This window comes from Muntiacus reevesi, chromosome 15 (assembly GCF_963930625.1).
Source record: "Muntiacus reevesi chromosome 15, mMunRee1.1, whole genome shotgun sequence".
Lineage (NCBI taxonomy): Eukaryota > Metazoa > Chordata > Mammalia > Artiodactyla > Cervidae > Muntiacus > Muntiacus reevesi.
Window position 1 is genome coordinate 65,543,254 of NC_089263.1, and position 19,502 is coordinate 65,562,755.

A 19,502-nucleotide genomic window follows, 5' to 3' on the forward strand; every position below is an offset into this window, starting at 1 on the left:
GAGGAAAAGAAAAAGAAAAACATGGAAAATACAAAATACAACCTGAGATGTGAGGAAAGGGTTTAATGTGCATGTAACTGGAGTCCTTGCTCCTTGGAAGAAAAGCTATGACAAACCTAGATAGCATATTAAAAAGCAGAGACATTTTGCCAACAAGGTCTGTATGGTCAAAGCTATGGTTTTTCCAGTAGTCGTGTATGGATGTGAGAGTTGGACTGTAAAGAAGGCTGAGCACTGTACAATTGATGCTTTCAAACTGTGGAACTGTGGAGAAGATTCTTGAGAGTCTCTTGGATTGTAAGGAGATCAAACCAGTCAATCCTAGAGGAAATCAGTTCTGAATATTCATTGGAAGCATATCAGATACTGAAGCTGAAGCTCCAATACGTTGACCACGTGATGCAAAGACAACTCACTGGTAAAGACCCTGATCCTGGGAAAGACTGAAGGCGGGAGGAGAAAAGGACGACAGAGGATGAGATGGTTGGATGTCATCACCGACTCAATGGACATGAGTTTGAGCACGCTCCGGGAGATGGTGATGGACAGGGAGGCCTGACCTGCCGTAACCCACGGGGTCACAAAGAGTCGGACACGACTGAGTGACTGAACAACCACTGGAGTCCTAGAAAGGGAACAGGATGAGAATGGGGGAGAATCTGTGCTTAAAAAGATACCTCCCAAGATTCTCCCCAAACAGACAAAAGCCACAAATTCCTGAGGCTGGACAAGTACCAAAAAAAACTATATCTAAGTACACCAGAGTCAAACCCTGAAACAAAGACAAAAGTGGCAGCGATAGGAGATGATACCCATCAGACACCGACAGGAGGCCTCGAAGCCCACCTGCTGCCCTTTCTACTGATGGTAGAGCCATTGCCCCTGGCTTTACCGCGCACGGGCAAGGGGACCTGAGTCCGCTTCTGCAACAGACAATTACATGCTGCTTGTAACCGACATACCTTAAAGATAGCAAGGAATGAATTTTAAAATATGGGAAAAGACAGACTGTGCATAGTTATACCAACACCCAATACAGCAGAGTTTAAGGGGAGAAGTGGTGATAAAGATGGACATTTCATAATGCTCAGCGTCATTCCCACCAGGAAGATACAGGCTCCTGAATCTGTATCCTCTAAACACAGCATCAGAATACAATGGGGAACCAACGGGATAAAAGGAAGTCAGTCAGTCCTCATCTGCAGTAGGAGTTTCAAACTCTTCCTTTAGAACAAGGGGACAGAAAAACCAGCAAGGCTGATTTGAACACGACTAACCAACTTGACCCAACGGACATTTATAGATGGCTCCACCCAACAGGTGCAGAAGCCCGTTCCTTTGAAGTGCCCATGGCACAGCCACCAAAATAGACGGAGCGCTGAGCAGGAAGTCAGGTCTCAGACCCGGGGAGAGGGCACTCATCAGTGCCCGTCGTGTGACCGCACGGGGACCACACGAGCCTGATGATACAGAGCACCAGGAAACTCGGGGCTGTTTCCAAAGCAAGTGGTGCACTTGTAAGTATGGCTTAATGTCTAACTAAAGAAGTGCAAGTGGAAATTAGAAAATATTTTGCACTGATCACAAAACACATCAAAACGGTGTGATGTTACTAAAACCTGCCTAGAGAGAATTCACAGTCTTAAACGCTTATAGCAGGAAAAACAGAAAAATGAAAATCAAGGACCTAAGGAAGCTGGAAAACAGCAAATTAAATCCAAAGAAATTGCAAGGAAAGAAATAATAAGCAGAAATCAATGAAATATAAAGTAAACGTACACCACAGATAAACGAAGCCCAAGCGTGGTTCTTCCGAGAAGACTGAGGGAGCGCTGGTGAGGCTGCAGAGACCGGAGCCGTCCTGCACGGCCGGTGCGGACGCAACACGGTCCCGCGCCCCAAAACAGGCGGCGGCGCCTCACAAGCTGGGCACAGCTCCCGCGGCGGCCGACGGGGCCCCGTCTGCGGCAAAAGGCAGCAGGCTAAGGAGAGCGACGGGCGGCGGGCCGCTGCTTGCTGAGGCCGAGTGCTTTCTGAGGCGACCACGCCGCTCTAACACTGACCGTGACGGCTGCTCGCTGCCGGAGTGTGGCCGACCACCACTGCCGTGCACAACCTCCCGCGTGAACTCCACCTCGACAAAGCCGCTACCGAGAGAAAGACTAATAAAACTGGCAAGCCCCTAGCAACACGGATCAAAGAGGAAAATGGCAAAATCACAAACGCAAGGCGTGACCGAGGGGCTGTCGCTACAAGCGCCGCAGACAGAGGGAAACGGGGTGTCGAGGACGGCCTGGTCCCTGACATCTGCTCTCTGAAGTAACTGGACAAAGGCCTTGCAAAGAACAGCCAAGCAGAGCCGGGAGGGAACCCAGATCCCAAAGGCCGCGAGGCTCGGCCGAGAAGTGAAAAACCACCCTAATTCACCTCAGTGCAGATCAAGGGAGAAACCACGGCACTCGATGGCCATACCGATAAATACATCGACGAGCCGACACCCTTCACAATAAGAGGCCTCGGTGACCAGGAAAAAGCAGATGCCCCAACCTGTTATCTGATAAAGGCCCACAGAGGCATCGACAGCCCAGAGCAGGCGTCTGAGGCAAAGCGCTGGAAGCGTCTCCGGAGGCGGGGATGCCCCCTCACGCCTTACACCACCACGGGGCACGGAGGCGGGCCTCAGACGGCGGACGGCCACGCAGATCACGTCAGAAGGGACCAGCGAAGATGCGCAGACACGGCTGCGTACACGGAGAAAACAAGGGCCCCGCATCAGCGAGCGAGACTCGCCACTGACTCCTGTGTTGTCAACATGCCACTGCCCTTCTGTACTCCGGGAGGGCAAGACACCGTCCACCTCAGCTCAACACACAAATGCGAGGAATAAATCTAACCAGCGAAGTTAGGACCCCTCACCAAGAACGACAGAGAGCAGAGAGCGCCCGCAGGAAACAAGGGACACTCATCGCCTGGAAGAGTCGGCATCATCAGCGAGTGTCAGCTCTACCCCAAGTGATTCACAAACCCCAAATGGAATCCAGAGGTTGTTTTCTTTTCTTTCTTCCCCACAGAAATGTACGATCTGATTCAAAAACGTATACAGAGAAACAGCAGGGCCAGACACCTCCAAGGTCTCGCGCTGCAGGCTCTGAGACGGGCCATAAACCTGCCATGGAAAGCAGTCTGGTCTTGGCACCGACGGACCCACACAAGGGGTCCGAGACGGCAGCGAGAGACCCCAGCTGAGCTGGAAGTGCTACCACTGTGTGCGTGGAGGGCCGGCCTGCAGCAGACCGCGCTGTCACTGGACCCCCAGGGAGAACAGCCAACGCTGACCCTCTCCTCACAGCAGACAGGCGGACCACAGGTCCTCAACTCCAGCGGGAAACGTGAAACCAAGAGCTCCCAGAAGGGAGCACTTCCAGGACTGCGGCAAAGCTCTCTTCAACGGAACACAAAGCATTAATCAATAAGAAGAGGATGGATGGATGGGACGTCATTGGAATCAAGAAGTCTGTTCATAAAAGATGAAGCCCAGGGAGCTCCCTGCGAGCTCAGCGGTCAGGACTCCACGCGCTCACTGACACAGCCCGGGGTCAGTCCCTGCTCAGGAACTGAAATAGACGCTGCCAAGAGCCAGAAAGCAGCCAGGAAGGGAGGCTCTTTTCCAGCAGACACGCAGCCCAGGGCATGCCTGCTGGACCCCAGGGAGCGGCCCCGCTCGGCATCATCAGGCATGGGCAGGCAGGACATGCTGAGTGGCAGGTCTGAGTCCCGAGGCCCCTGGGCGGCAAGCACTGGGCCATGCCCTCCTCTAGGCCTGCTCAACCCGCAGCTCCGCATGCAGCGCGCCCCCTGGCAAAACGCTCACCAGCCACTCAGGCCCGTCTAGACCACCGCCTCCCCGTGTGTCAGCCCGAATCCACAGGACGCGTGGCAGCAAGAGCGAGCCTGGTGGAGAGCACGCGGTGGGGAGGCAGCGAGTGTCACGGTGGGCTCAGCACGGGGGGCGAACGGCCACTTTGCTGGGACCGTCCACACCAGGCGGGCCGTGTGCGTGTGTGGACGGGGGGTTGGCAAGTGTATGCACTCTCCTCTCAGTTTCGCTGCTGCCCTAAAAATCCAGTTATTTAAAATCTTTTAAATTCTTTGGTTGTCCTTGGGGAGGCAAGTGGTTGAGGGGCAGGGGGCAGGCAGAAGGAAGCAGGCAGTGGTGGGCTGGGGAGAATCGGGTCTTCACGGGACTGTCCTCAGAGACAGAGGATCCCGGGGAGCCTGGGGAGGGGCAGAGGCTCAGCATGGAAGCACCCCACCCCAGGTCTGCAGATCGGAAGCCCCTGAGCAAGACCCGGGGTCGGAAGCCTGGGGGAGAAGGTCTAAAGGCCGAGTGGGCACACGCCACACAGCAGGGGGGACGGGATCAGCAGCCTCGGAACTGGGGGCACTGGGCTCCCCTGCTCACACACAGGCCTGCTGGCCACTCAGCTGGAGCCCAGTAAACACCAAGGACCACACGTCTCCCGAGGATGTGCGTCACCAAAGATGCGCTAGCGTAGGGGTTACCTGGCCGGGGACAGGGTGTCTGCTTACAGCCTGGGCGGGAAAGTGAGTAAAGTCGCTCAGTCACGTCTGACTCTTTGCGACCCCACGGACTATACTACATGACATTCTCTAGGCCAGAATACTGGAGTGGGTAGCCTATCCCTTCTCCAGGGTATCTTCCCGACCCAGGAATCGAACTGGAGTCTCCTGCATTGCAGGCAGATTTTTTACCAGCTGAGCCACCAGGAAAGCCCCTCAGAGCCTGGAAGTTTCTGCCAAACACGCCCACCCAAGGACAGGCAGTCTAGAAAGCAGGTCAGAGACAGGGGGTGGGGGGGACGCGTGGAGGGCAGTCTGGGGCGAGGAGAGGAAAGCAAAGGAAAGCCCTCAAATACGCTAGGGGCTTGGAATTCACCCGGAAGACAAGGAAGCGGCACCACGCAGATGCAGAGCGAGCCGGCGGCAGCGCGGGGAGGCCGCAGGGACGTCTGGGCGTCTGGACTCCGGCCGGCGCACCTGCGCCCTCCGGCCACCCCCAAAACGGCCCTCGAGGGCACCGAGGGCAGGCAGAGGGGCTGAAGCGCTGCCCCGATACTGACGCCCGCCCCCCAACACACACACTGCAGTCTCCGCGCGTGTGCAGTGTAGCGCTGCGCTGTGTAGCGCTGAGGTTAACAGCTCAAGGCCAAGGGTGGGGCCAGAAGTGCAAGTGTGCAAGGTTCTCGGTCTGTTTGCAGAGCTGCCAACCATCTCCACGATCGAAGATATTTTCATCGTCTGAAAACGAGCCCCTCCCCACCCTCCGTCAGCACCCCCGGGCCCTGGCAGCTGCGCTCGGCTCTTCGCTAAGAGCTGGTTGGCCTGTCTGCAAGTTGTGGGTTCAGGGCCCCCCACGGCGTGGGCTCTGGTGGGGCTCCTCCGCTGGGCAGCCCTCCCAGGTGCCCGGGCCTCTGGTCCATCCTCTGCGGGCCCGCCAGGCTCCACTCCTGGTCAGGGTGGTGGGCAGTGATGAGCGGCCGGGGTGCTCGTGCTCCCCCGCCTCCACGACCCCGGGGACCAGGATCCCCCTCCTCCCTCAGCAGCGCCTGCTCAGCCCCCACCCCGTACTCTGCCCCCAACCCGGGAGGAGGGCGGGGTGCGCTCAGGAGGCGGGCCTTGGGACGGGCGGCCTGCTGGTGACCTTGGCCGGAGCTCGGCTGCGCCACCTCGTGGGCCGCCAGGTGCTGAGCGTCATCCTTTCAAGCAACAAGGGCTCTTTCACGCTGAAGTGATAAATCCCCAAGATTCAAAGACATCGTAACGAGAGGCTCTGATACTGAGGGTCGCCCCCCACGCACAGTCTCCAGGGCCCCTCGAGCACTCCCGGCATAGGGCAGAGGCCACAGTCGGGCCACAAGCCGGTGGGAAAGGCCTGTGGTGACCACACGAAAGGAAAGAGCCTGCGAGGAGGGGCAGAGAGGCCTCCGCTCCTACAGACACGCGGGGGACACGCGGGGGACACGCAGGGGACGCTGCGCCCCAGGGAGGGCGCAGGGGACACACCGCTGCCCCAACTCCCACCAGGAAAGCAGAGACGCAGGCCTGGCTGGAGAGGAACTCTCCCAAAGCAAAAGGTGAGTGAGTGGACAACAGGAAAGAAGGGACCGGAAGACAGGTCAGCGGGGCAGCAGTGCGAGCAGACAGGACACAGGGAGAGGCCCGCCGGACTCCAGAGCCCGGAGACCCAGGCGGGTGGACGGGCCGCCGGGCAGCACATGCGGGCCTCTGAGCCTGGAGACACGGGGGGTGCCACAGCCCGAGCACACGCAGCTGTCCACACACAGGACCCAGAAGCGGGGCCCGGACTCAGGGTGCGCCACTGCTCCACAGGACGCAGGAAGACGGACCGGCACACGTGCCCAAATCCCGGGGAGACCAACGTGCCCCCGGAATCCTGCCAGGCTGTCCCCAACGTGCAGAAGAAAGACCGCGGGCGGTTGGATGCTCACGGTGCCCGCTCTCAGAAGCCGTGGGAGGACATGGGGCCAGCAGTACGCTCTGCATGGGGGGTGAAGGGCCCAGCGGGAGGGAGAGGAGACAGGAGACCAGGGGAGTGTGCGGGCACAGAGCCCCAGAGGCCACCCTCATGGAGGCGTGCTGGGCAGGCCCACGCCCACGCCGAGCCCGCCGTCCAGGCTCAGGGAGGCCGCACACCATCCCCTCCGAGAAGCCACGGGGCTGGGCGGGGTGAGCCCAGCAGGCCCGCGCAGCCGCCCGCCGGGCCCCGGCACTGGCCTGGCCACAGCCGGCCCAGCGCCGGGGGACGCCGCAGAGCCCGAGGGCAGCGGGCCGACAGCACCCAGCAGCCCCACCCCGCAGCCTGTGCGCCTCACCTCCCTCCAGACGGTTAATGCACAGGCGTCCCAGCAAACACAGGCGCTGGGGACGGGGGAGCCGCGCGCAGAGAGCAGCCCAGCAAAGGATACGCGGGGTCCCCTCCGTGCGGCACACGAGGTACAAGCAGGCGGCGACCACGTGCGCCATCCTCCGGCCCCGCGTCAGGTGCTTGCTCACGGCCATCTTGAAGAAGTTGAACGCGGTGTCCAGGCAGTGCTGGTTCAGCTGCAGCTGGTTCCCCAGGTGGTGGATCTGACGCCTCCCTAGGACACAACACAACACGTTACCGCGGCCCCAGCGGGCGAGCCGGCCACTCGTTAACACGGTCAGCGTTGCCTGACTGCCTCGGCAGCTCAGGGTGGAGAGTCAAGGTGTACTCTTTCCTTTCATTTTGCAAAATGTTCAGTTTTCTCAGGGGTTCCAGTAAAATCAAATGTGTGAACATGGGGTGCGAGTTCCCCCCAGCGTTACATGCCCCGAGGCGCCCTCCGCCAGGGTGGAGTGGGTCAGGGCGGCCCGGGCGGCAGAGGCCTTCCCAAGGCCCCGCGCTCAGTGAGTCTGGGAAGGGCTCCGGGTAAGCCGGCTGTCTGGTGCTGAACGCTAAACACAGGCCCCGAGTCCATACGCTCCACTGCAAGGGCCCTTCCCGTGGCTGAGCGCCCAGGCCCGGCCGCCCGCACCCACCCAGCCTTCCCCACAGGCCCACCCAGCCTGCTGCCCGTGCCCACCCAGCCTTCCGCATGGGCCCCAAGCCAGCCTCTGGCCAGTCTGGTGTGCATAGGGCGGCCACAACCAAGTCTGCAGGCACACCTCCGCCCGGAGCACGGCCGTCCCGGGAGCCACGGGAGCAGGCCGCAGGGGCACTGAGGGGGAGGCGGACATGCCCTGAGCGACCGGCGAGCCTCACAGGAGCCAGGAGCCGGCGTGCACGCCGCCTGCAGAGCTGGACCGCCCCTGGTGCCCCACGTCTCTGCCCGGGCCCGGCGCTGCCACCACCCCCGCTGCCTCGGCACAAAGGGCAAACAGGTCCCAGCACAGACTCCAGTTCTGCCCAGCAAACTCCCGCCCCTGGGCCTGCTCTCCTCTGTCAAAGACCACTCTACGCTGGGCCAGGGGCCTGCACTGCCCCCACAAAGAGCTAGGAGCCGATCCGCCGCCCCTGTGCCAAGGGCCGTGGGCTCAGACTGACCCCCGGCCCAAGGGGGCACCCAGGGAGCTGGCGCCCAGGCTGGCGCCGAGCAGCCGGCCTGCCCTGCGAGTGCCCTGGCCCCTCAACCTCCAGTGGAGCCTGCCTGGAGCCACGCAGCTCCGAGGCCTCTGCTCAGGCTGAACTGACGCGGGATCATGGTCACGGCCCCAGAGCCCAGGCCAGGGCACAGCCAACATCCTGACCGTCTGCACAGAGTCAGGAGGGCAGGTCGCGGCTCCCCGTCATACGGCGTGCACCCAGGATGTCAGGTGGATAAGCCCGGTCCGCCCCGCAGCGCAGCCGGCCTCGGGCAGACAGAGCAGCTGACGAGAGACCGCTCGGGCTGCAGTCTCACTCCCCACCAACTCCTCGGTGTGCGCGGGGGCCCCAGTAACTCGGGGAGAGGAAGGTCCTTTCCAGAGGGCGCTCACAGAGCCCGGGACCCAGCTCAGCCCCACACACCATGGGCCAGGGCCCCCCAGCAGCTGGGGGGGGCAGCGCTTAAAATTATTGCAGCAAGTTATCACATCTTCATTGCTCTGTAATTCACATACTGTAAAGTTTGCCCACTTAAATTGTCCCATGGAGTGGTTAGCATATTCAGAAGAGGTGTGCGACCTTTGCCACTTTGGTTCATTCCATCACCCCAGAAAGAAGCCCTGCAGCCGTGAGAAGTCACTCCCGGCCCCCGGGTGAGCTTCTGACTCATGCACGCCGGGCAAGCACAGGTAGCACTCTGAGCAAATCATGTGACACAGGCGTGCTTACAGCCCTTAGAGGCACAGTGATTAATAAATGCACACTTACACAAAACAGACTCCCAGTTAACCAAGCACAGATCACTCTCCTAAGAATAATAAATGAACGCAAGAAGTCAACTCACTAGCACATAGATGTCTTCAAATTTTTGACATTTTGTGAAACTAAGGCCTGCCTCTCCCTTCAAGACGGCACCTGAACAGCATCCTCCCAGAACCATGGAGACAGCGGAAAGCACAAAGATGAACACGAGGAGAGGCAGGCACCCGGGAGCATGTGGAAGGAGGGTCTAACCCGGCGGCTTAAGAAGCGAAGCCGTGGTGCCACAGGGCTCGGCCCAGAAGCCTCCTCTCACCTGGAGGACCCTCACAGCGCCAGCCAGGCCTGTGCAGCGCCCACATCAGGGTGCACAAACATGTCACACCCGTCCCATGCGGCAACACACGAGAAACCACACCTGTGATCAGATCCAGGGTCACAATGGGTGCCCTGGGTGGGCTACAGGTGTAAACAGGTCAGTTTAAGACCCACACGCGTATAAACATGAACCAACAACTGAGAATCACCCAGCCTGTGTAGAAAACGCCAACGTGGAGAGAGGAAGCAGCACCAGGTTCCATCGGCAGATGGCCAAGAGAAGGCGCGTCCCACGTTCCATTGTCATCTCAAAGTGCTGGGAAGATGTCAACAGAGAAAAGAATGAATAGGCTGCAATCAAAAAGACACAGTCCTCGAAAAATTTAAAATGTGATCACTGAGCATTTCATAAAAACTCAGAAATAACCAAACCACAGAGTGGGCACAAGTGAAGGTTTAAAAAGAGAGCTAGGAGCTGGGGAAAGGGCCGCCCCCAGAGGGAGGCCTGTGGCTGGCCAGACAGACAGACGTTCAGGCACGAAGGATCACCCAGATGAGAGGGCCTGTGATTAGGACACACGACACCACAGAAAGAGCTAACAGTCCCACCAAGCATGCAATTGGGCTGGGGAGCCGCAGGGAGCGAGTCGGAGTCCAGCAGGGGCGCCTCCCGCACGAGCCCCCTGCACGCTCGCTTTACACTCCGGGCAGGAAGGCGCTGGCCCCGCGACGAGGAAGGGAGCCCGGCCAAGGGGAAGCAGCCGCCACCCGACCCTCGCTGTCCTCAACGGACCCTCAAAGCGCCCGACTTCCTCCTCCTGGCTTTCCCGTGAGGCCCCTCTCCCCTGCCCGCGGGACCCGCCCACGGCCGGCCGGCCACAGCGTGCGTGTCTCTGCCATTCCCGAGTACATCTGCTTCGCTGATGAGACAGCTGGCTGGTTTATTTGAACAGTGACAACAGTATGGACTTAATACCATAGATTCAAATCATACCAAATAAAACTTGACGGAACCAACAGGAAAGGGACAGTACTGCCTGACGGAATTCCAGAGAGGAGAGTCGTGCTGATGCACAAGCTGGGTTTAGAGAAGGCAGAAGAACCAGAGATCAAACTGCCAACATCTGCTGGTTCATAGAAAAAGCAAGGGAGTTCCAGAAAAACATCTGCTTCTGCTTCACTGACTATGCTAAAGCCTTTGTGTGAATCACAACACACTGTGGAAAATTCTTAAAGAGATGGGAATACCAGACCACCTTACCTGCCTCCTGAGAAACCTGTAGGCAAGAAGCAAAGTTAGAGCCAGACACTGAACAATGGACTGGTTCAAAATTGAGAAAGGAGTCCGTCAAGGCTGCATATTGTCACCTGCTTATTTAACTTACATGCAGAGCACATCATGGGAAATGCCAGGCTGGATGACTCACAAGCTGGAATCAAGATTGCCAGGAGAAATATTAACAACCTCAGATATGCAGATGATACCACTCTAAATGTCAAAAAGTGAAGCAGAACTAAAGAGCCTCTTCATGAAAGTGAAAGAAGAAAGTGAAAAAGCTGGCTTATAACTCAATATTTTAAAAACTAAAATCATGGCATCCAGTCCCATCACTTCATGGCAAATATAAGGTGAAAAAGTAGAACAGCGGCAGATTTTATTTTCTTGAGCTCCAAAATCACTGTGGACGGTGACTGTACCCATGAAATTACAACACCTGCTCCTTGGAAGGAAAGCTACGACAAACCTAGACAACATGTTAAAAGGCAGAGATATATCACTTTGCTGAGAAAGATCTGCATAGTCAAAGCTATGGTTTCCCAGTGGTCGTGTGCAGACGTAAGAGCTGGACCATAAGGAAGGCTAAGCACCAAGGACTGACGCTCTCAAACTGCGGTTCTGGGGAAGACTCTTGAGGGTCCCTGGGACTGCAAAGAGACCAACCAGTCCATCCTAAAGGAAATCAGTCCTGAATATCCACTGGAAGGACTGATGCTGAAGCTGAAGCTCCAATACTGTGGCCACTTGATGCAAAGAACTGACTCACTGGAAAAGACCCTGATTCTGGGAAAGATTGAGGGCAGGAGAAGGGGATGGCAGAGGATGAGAAGAGATGGCTAGACAGAATTACTGACTCAATGGACATGAGTTTGAGTGCGCTCCGGGAGTTGGTGATGGACAGGGAGGCCTGGCGTGCTGCGATTCATGGGGTCGCAAAGAGTCGGACACGACTGAGCGCCTGAACCGAACATCCTTGAAAACAGGGCAAGCAGAGATTAAACACATACAACAGGTTCACAAAAACCAGACAGAGAGCACAGCCATAAAGCAAAAGGGAGCCACCGAGCCACAAAAGGGAAAGGAAGAGGAGGAACAAAGAATTCATTGGGGTTCACTGGAAAACAAGGTTTAAAATGGCAACGATTACGGGAAGCTAAGTTGCATCAGTCGTGTCTGACTCTTCGCAACCCTATGTACTGTAGCCCGCCAGGCTCCTCTGTCCATGGGATTCTCCGGGCAAGAACACTAGAGTGGGATGCCATGTCCTTCTCCAGGGGATCTTGCCGACCCAGGGACTGAACTTGTGTGTTTTATGTCTCCTGTATTAATTAGTAAATGGGTTCTTTACCACCAGCACCACCTGGGAAGCCCTAATGTACCAATAATCACCCTAAATGTCAATGGTCTGCATGCTGCAATGAGAAGACGCAGAGTGGCAGACTGGATCAAAACACAAGAGCGGACAGTGTGCTGCCCACCTCTGGGCAAAGGACACGTGTGGATTCAAAGTGAGGGGGTGGAAAAAGCCATTTCATGCAAACAGAAGTGACCAGCAAGCGGGAATAACAATATTCATATCAGACAAACAGACTTTAAAACATAGGCCATAAAGAAAGACAAAGGACACTACATAATGAAAAAAATTCCCTGTTAGCTCAATCAGGAAAGAGTCTGCCTGCAGTGCAGGAGACCCAGGCTCGATCCCTGGGTCAGGAAGATCCCCTGGAGGAGGAAATGGCAACCCACTCCAATATTCTTGCTGGGAAAATCCCATGGACAAAGGAGCCTGGCGGGCTACAGTCCATGGGGTCAAGAGTCAGACACGACTGAGCGACTAAACCACCACCACATAATGATAAAAGGATCGCTACAAGAGGATTTTACATTCATCAACATACATGCGCCTAACACAGGAGCACCCAAATACATAAAACAAATGCTAACAGATGTGACGGAGCGATTGGCGGGAGCACAGTGATAGCTTTAGCACTCCATTGACACCAGTGGACCTATCTTCCAGACAATCAGTAAGGTAACATAGATCCTAAACGATACCACAGAACAGTGAGGCTTAATCGATATGTTCATGAGATTATATCAAAAAAAAAAAAAAAAACAAACCCAGAATACACATTCTTTTCAAGCACACAAAGAACATTCTCTCGGACTAACCACATACTAGGGCACAAAACCAACCTCAGCAAATGTAAGAATACAGGAATTATTTCAAGCATCTTCTCTGACTATAGTGGCATGGAACTAGAGAGCAATCACAAGAAAGGAAATGAGAAAACACAACTACATGGAGACTAAACAACATGCTACAAACACCTTTAGACAAATGACAGTTTTGAGCACAAACATGCAAAATCCACTTGTGTGGTCACCAGGTCGTGCCCGACTCTTTGTGACCTCATGGCCAGTAGCCTGCCCAGCTCCTATGCCCGTGGGATTTCCTGGGTAAGAATACTGGAGTGAGTTGCCATTTCATTCTCCAGGGGATCTTCCTGATCCAGGGATCAAACACAAAATCTATGGGATGCAGCAAAAGCAACCCTTAGAGGGAAGTTCATAGAGATGTAGGCCTTCATTAAAAAACAAGAAATATCCCAAGTAAACAACCTAACTTGCTACCTAAAACAGAAAAAGAACTAATAAAACCTGAAGGAAGAAGGAAGGAAATAAATAAGATAGACATTTTTTAAAAATAGAAAAAAAAAAAAAATCAGTAAAACCAGGAGATGATTCTTGGTTTGAAAGAATAAACAAAACTGGCAAACTTTTGGCTAGGCTCAGCAAGAAGAAAAGAGAACCCAAATAAATGAAATAAGAAATGAAAAAGGAGAACTCTCACCTGATACTGCAGAAATACAAAAAAACAGAAGAGAATACTATGTACAATTATATGCCAACCAATCTGACAACCTAGAAGAAATGAACAAATTTCTAGAAACACATAGCCCACCAAAACTGAATTAAGAAAAAATAGATGATTTGAACAGACTCGATCAAGTGAAGAGAAACAAAACCTGTAAAAAACAAACAAACAAAAAAACCTCCCTACAAACAGAAGTCCAGGACCAGATGGCTTCACAGGCGAGTCTACCAAACATACAAGAAAGAACTTACTATACTGGTTTGTCTCAAACTCACCCAAAAGACTGCAGAGCAGGGAACACTCCCAAAGACATGCTATGAAGCCATCATCACCCTAATACCAAAATCAGACAAAGACACCACCAAAAAGGAAAATCACGGGCCAATATCTTTGATGACTATAGATGCAAAAATTCTCAACAAAATATTAGCAAACCAAATTCAACAACACAGATAAAAAGGTCATACAACACAACCAAGTGGGATTCATCCCAGTTTCGGCTCAACATTTGCAAATCCACTGATGTAATAAACCACATTAACAAAAGAAAAAGTCAAAAACCACATGATCATGTCAGTAGAGGCAGAAAAAACATTTGACAAAATTCAATATTCATTCATGATAAAAAATTGTTACCAAAGGGGGAATAGTGGGAACATATCACAACATAATAAAGGCCATTTATTAAAACCCACAGCCTCTATAATACTCAATGGTGAAAAGCTAAGAGCCTTCCTACTAAAATCTAGAACAAGACAAGGATGCCCACTCTCACCACGTCTATTCATCATAGTATTGGAAGTTTTAGCCACAACAATCAGACAAGAAAAAAGGAGTAAAAGATATTCAAATTGGAAGGTAAAAGGTAAAACTGTCACTATATGCAGATGACATGATATCATATATGTCAATAGAAAACCCTAAGGACTCCACACAAAAACTACTAGATCTAATAAATGAATTTAGTAAAGTAGCAGGATACAATATTAATATTCAAATATCAGTCGCATTTCTTTACACTAACAATGAAATATCAGAAAGGGAATGTAAAAAAAACAATATCTTTTAAAATAGCACCAAATATATATACCTAGGAATAAACCTGGCCAAGGAGGTGAAAGACTTCTATGTTGAGAATTATAAAGTAAATTAAAGATGATTCAAAGAAATGGGAAGATATCTCATGCTTTTGAATTGGAAGAATATTGTTAAAATGGCAACATCCAAAGCAATCTGCAGATTCAATGCAATCCCTATGAAAATACCCATGACATTTTCCACAGAACTAGAACAAAGAATACAAAATTTCATAAGGAATCATGAAAGACCCAGAATTGCCAAAGCAATCCCGAGGGGGGGGTGAACAATGCAGGAGGCATAACTCTCTCACCAGACTTCAGACAATATGACGAAGCTACGGTAATTAAAACGGTGTGGTATTGCTACAAAAACAGACATACAGATCAGTGAAACAGAAGTAAACCCACACACTTATGGGCAATTAACCTTTATATAAGGAGGCAAGAGTATAAAATGGGAAAAAGACAGTCTCTTCTGCAAGTGGTGCTGAGAAAGCTGGACAGTCTCATGTGATGTTAGAACACACCCTCACATCATGTGAAAAAACAAAATCTTACCGATGTTTTCTTAGGTCAATCTCCTAAGGCAATAGGAATAAAAATACACAAATGGGACCTAATCAAATTCAAAAGCTTTTGCACAGCAAAGTAAACCATAAAAAAAAAAAAAAAAAGACAAGCTACAGAATGGGAGAATACGTCACAGAGAGCCACACGGCCGTCCAGCAGAGATTAGCACAACATCGTGAACCAACGATACTGCAACAAAGAAAGAATAAAACTGAAAAATGCAAACCTCAACCTCTACTTCACACAATACATAAAAAATTGGCTTGAGGAAGATCACAAACTTAAATGCAAAATATACAACAATAAAGCTCCTAAATGAAAACACAAGAGTATCTTCAGACCTTAGGATAGACTAGAATTAAGATCTTTTTAAATTTTATAATTATTTATTTGGCTGCGTCCAATCTTAGTTGCAGCATGTGGGACCTTAGTTCTGTGACGAAGGATCAGAACCCAGGTCCCCTGCATTGGAAGCCTGGAGCCACTGGACCATTGGAGAAGTCTCAAGAATTAAGATCTTAGATCACAAAAACCCCTAACTATAAAAACGGATATATTGCGACTCTGTTAAAATTAAGAAATTTCTGTTCATCAGAAGACATTAAGAAAGTGAAAAGACAAGCCATCTACTGGGAGAAAGATTCAAAATATGTATATGCATCAGGATACTTGAACTCCAAATTTATAAGGAAGTTTACAAATCAGTAAGAAAAAGATGACTCAGTTAAAAGAAACAAAACAAACAAACTTGTACAAAAGATGCAACAAACAGGCGGCTCAGAGAGGACCCAGCAAAAGCAGCCGCTCTCCCTGCTCAGCAGGCGGCAGACCGAGGTCCTGGGCGCGGTGCAGCCCGGGAGGCCCGTGAGCGCACGGGACCTGCCCCGAGCAGGCGGTCACTGCAGACCAACAGGCACGCCAGAAGCCCGGACCCCGCCTGCCGCGCGGTCCCAGCGACGAGCGCGCCGCAGCGCCATCCACACGGCCGCACGCGGAGGCGGACACGGGCACGTGCCCAGGGGAGATCCTGCAAGCAGCAGACACACTGCGGATACACACACAGAGGACGTTTCCTGTGTGATTCTAACTGTCTGAAGCAGAAAAACAAGCCAAATTAATCGACAGGAGGGCGCTTTCTGGGGCACAAGAAACACACTGGACCATGCTCTGTGCTCAGACCTTAAGTCACACACACTAATCCAGGAGTTCACTTAAGGTTGGTACAGGGATGCATTTTACATACATCATGCCAAGAAAAACAGACAAGCAGAAAGAACACAATAAAACTTCCCCTGAGAAATGTCTCCCCGTGAAAGGGTTCATCCGGTCAGTAACAAAAGCTCCAGCCTAGAGGCATTTCAGAATCCACAGAGAGAGACAACCCAAATTAAGCAACCAAGAGTGAGACGGTGACTCAGATGGGACCGCATCCCCGGGCTGGCCACCCAGCACACCTTGGCCCACCCTCCGTGGGCACCCACCCCAGCCCCCTCAGGCTCCCGGAGGGAAGACGGGGGTGCAGGGCTTCTCTCCCGCTGAGCCGCATTCAACCGGGACCTCAGCATATTTCCTGCAAAACCAGAGGCAAGCCCACGAGATGGACCGGCGGGCACCAGCCTCCAGGGGTGGGGGCAGGACGCAGAGACCCCGAGGGAGCGGGACCAGGAGAGGGATCTGGGGCACCAGCCTCCATGGTGGGGGCAGGAAGTGCAGACCCCGTGTAAGTGGGACCACAACCCAGACCGTCTGTTCCTCCTCCAATTCTCTCTTGTTTTCTAAGAAAGGCAGCCAAAACTGAACATAAATAGTAACAACTGAAGGTAAATCCATAGATTTCAACCCAACCCAACAGGCTGGGGGCGGTGGCAGGAAGCAGAGTGCAGGTGCCCCCGTGGGAGGAAAGAGCAGCTGCGGCGGAGAGAAGGGGGGACCAAACCCCAGGAGGGCCGTGGAGGGGAGCCTCCAGACGGAGGGAAGGGGGGACCAACCCCCAGGAGGGCCGTGGAGGGGAGCCTCCAGACGGAGAGACGGGGGACCAACCCCTAGGAGGACCGTGGAGGGGAGCCTCCAGACGGAGAGAGGGGGAGACCAACCCCCAGGAGGGCCGTGGAGGGGAGCCTCCAGACGGAGGGAAGGGGGACCAACCCCCAGCAGGGCCGTGAAGGGGAGCCTCCAGACGGAGAGAGGGGGGACCAACCCCCAGGAGGGCAGTGGAGGGGAACCTCCAGACGGAGAGACGGGGGACCAACCCCCAGGAGGGCCGTGGAGGGGAGCCTCCAGACAGAGGGAAGGGGGGACCAACCCCCAGGAGGGCCGTGGAGGGGAGCCTCCAGACGGAGAGAAGGGGGGACCAACCCCCAGGAGGGCTGTGGAGGGGAGCCTCCAGACGGAGGGAAGGGGGACCAACCCCCAGGAGGGCCGTGGAGGGGAGCCTCCAGACGGAGAGAAGGGGGGACCATCCCCCAGGAGGGCCGTGGAGGGGAGCCTCCAGACGGAGAGAAGGGGGGACCATCCCCCAGGAGGGCCGTGGAGGGGAGCCGCCAGACCCTGGACCCGGAGGAGTGCCCAACAGACGGAGAAGGAGACGCACGATTAAGTCGGCAGACAGCCGTAAACGCTGGTCGGAAAGATGAACACAGAACATGAAATAAGAGAAAAGCTCCGGACGGCAGGGAGCTGCCTGGGGCACAAGCAGCACACTCCACTCTGTCGGCGTGCAGGCCTGCGGTCACACACGCGGCCCCGGCTCATCAGAAACACACCAACGAATGTCTGGGAAACACAGAATCCACCTTTATCTCCCCTCCAAAAGCGACAGAAGATGACAGTAAGGACATACAATCCGCATAAGCTCACCAGGACAAAGAAAGAAGACAGACAATCTCCGGGGACAGGCAAGGCCGGCACACAGCGGGCGCGTGGAGGGTAAGGACAGCGCGGGGTCGGCTGCCAGGAAGAAGCCGCTTTGGACAAGAGCAGCAGGGTCAGAGCTGGGGCTCACGGCCACCCTCGGCCCCCACAGCCCCGTCCAGCAGGGACAGGATGCGGGCGCCGGAGGGGAGGCAGGCCCCTCCCCGGGCGCCGGGTGCTGACCGGGGCTGAAGCCCCGGGGAAGGGGCAAGGGCGACCACCAAGCGGGCTCGCCCGGCCTCAGACCGCGCTGACCCCGTTCCCAGACGCCCACAAGCTCCACTTTGCCTTCTTAAACTAGGCCGTGTTTAAAATTAGATGGGGTATTTCTCTGTACCGCTGGTTTACCGTTTTACTTCCATGAATACGTCTGCATGAACTACTTTTAGTACCACTAGTACTAATCTAGCATTTTAGTAGTACTAAAAATGCTACTCTTTACAACTGATTTGGGTCCGACAGACAACCTGTTTTGGGCTTTTGGAAACAGACCCATTCTCTACTGGGAATAAAGTTCTTCACGTGCAGACCATCTTAAAGGTGGGCGCAGAGAAAAAGAAAGACTACAGCACCACCTAGAGGACAGCAGGCGGGCCGAGCGCGGCTCCGGGCCGGGGGTGAGGCCGAGCGCGGCTCCGGGCCGGGGGTGAGGCCGAGCGCGGCTCCGGCAGCGGCAGCGCAGGCACGGGCTGCCAGCAGGAAGCATTCTGCTCTGTGAGCACTAGGGAGCTCCCTACAGACAGCGGTCAGGACTCCAGGCTTCCAACACCGTGCGTGCTAACTCAGGCCAACTCTTTGTGACCCCACAGACTGTAGCCCGCCAGGCTCCTCTGTCCATGGGATTCTCCAGGCAAGGATACTAGAGTGGGTTGCCATGCCCTCCTCCAGGGGATCTTCCCAACCCAGAGCTCAAACCCGTATCTCATGTCTCCTGAATCGGCAGGCAGGTTCTTTACCACTAGCACCACCTGGGAAGTCCTCCAACACCATGGTTCGGGTTCAATGCCTGGTCAGAGGACTAAGATCCTTCAAGCCACATGATGTAGCCTAAACAAATAAATAAATTTGTGTGCCCTAAATCTGTATACACATAGTCTATACAGGCAAAACAAAAGAGCAACAAAACTATGGGTAGAAAGGGACAAATCCACAGCCATCATGGAGACTTTAACACGCTCCTGCAGCGACAGGCAGACGAGCAGAGCCAGGATCACCGAGCCCTGGGAGGAAGTCTGACCCCAGTGACGTGCACACAACACCCCACCTCTTGCAGAAACATGTTCTTTTCACGTGTCCAAACTGATTGTAACTGACCAGACAGATGTTGGGCTGTGAAGTCAAATCATTCAGAAGACTGAAATCCTGCAAAATATTGTCTCTAAACACAGAAGAATCAAGCTGGATATAAGAAAAGAGCCAACAACTGTAGCAATCCACAGCGTCAAAGGGAAAAACTCACTGGGACACCTAACACATTCTGATGCGGGTCATAAGTAGAAGCCCACCACCTGCCCTCTCGGTAGCCAACAACACCGTCAAGCCCGGCTGGACTGGGGAGCGGCT

General features: G+C 54.1%; 1 protein-coding gene across 2 annotated transcripts in view; it reads right to left on the reverse strand.

The window, feature by feature from the left end:
- The window catches only part of BRF1 (BRF1 RNA polymerase III transcription initiation factor subunit), a 60,124-nt gene that overhangs the window by 30,662 nt on the left and 9,960 nt on the right, over window positions 1-19,502 (reverse strand). For both annotated transcript variants that reach the window (XR_010659189.1, XM_065906811.1), the window contains exon 3: window positions 7,008-7,181. Coding sequence is in view for 1 of the 2 variants with exons in the window: in XM_065906811.1 (XP_065762883.1) it covers window positions 7,008-7,181 (174 nt within the window). In the remaining variant the exon portion in view is untranslated. The remainder of the gene's footprint in view (window positions 1-7,007; window positions 7,182-19,502) is intronic.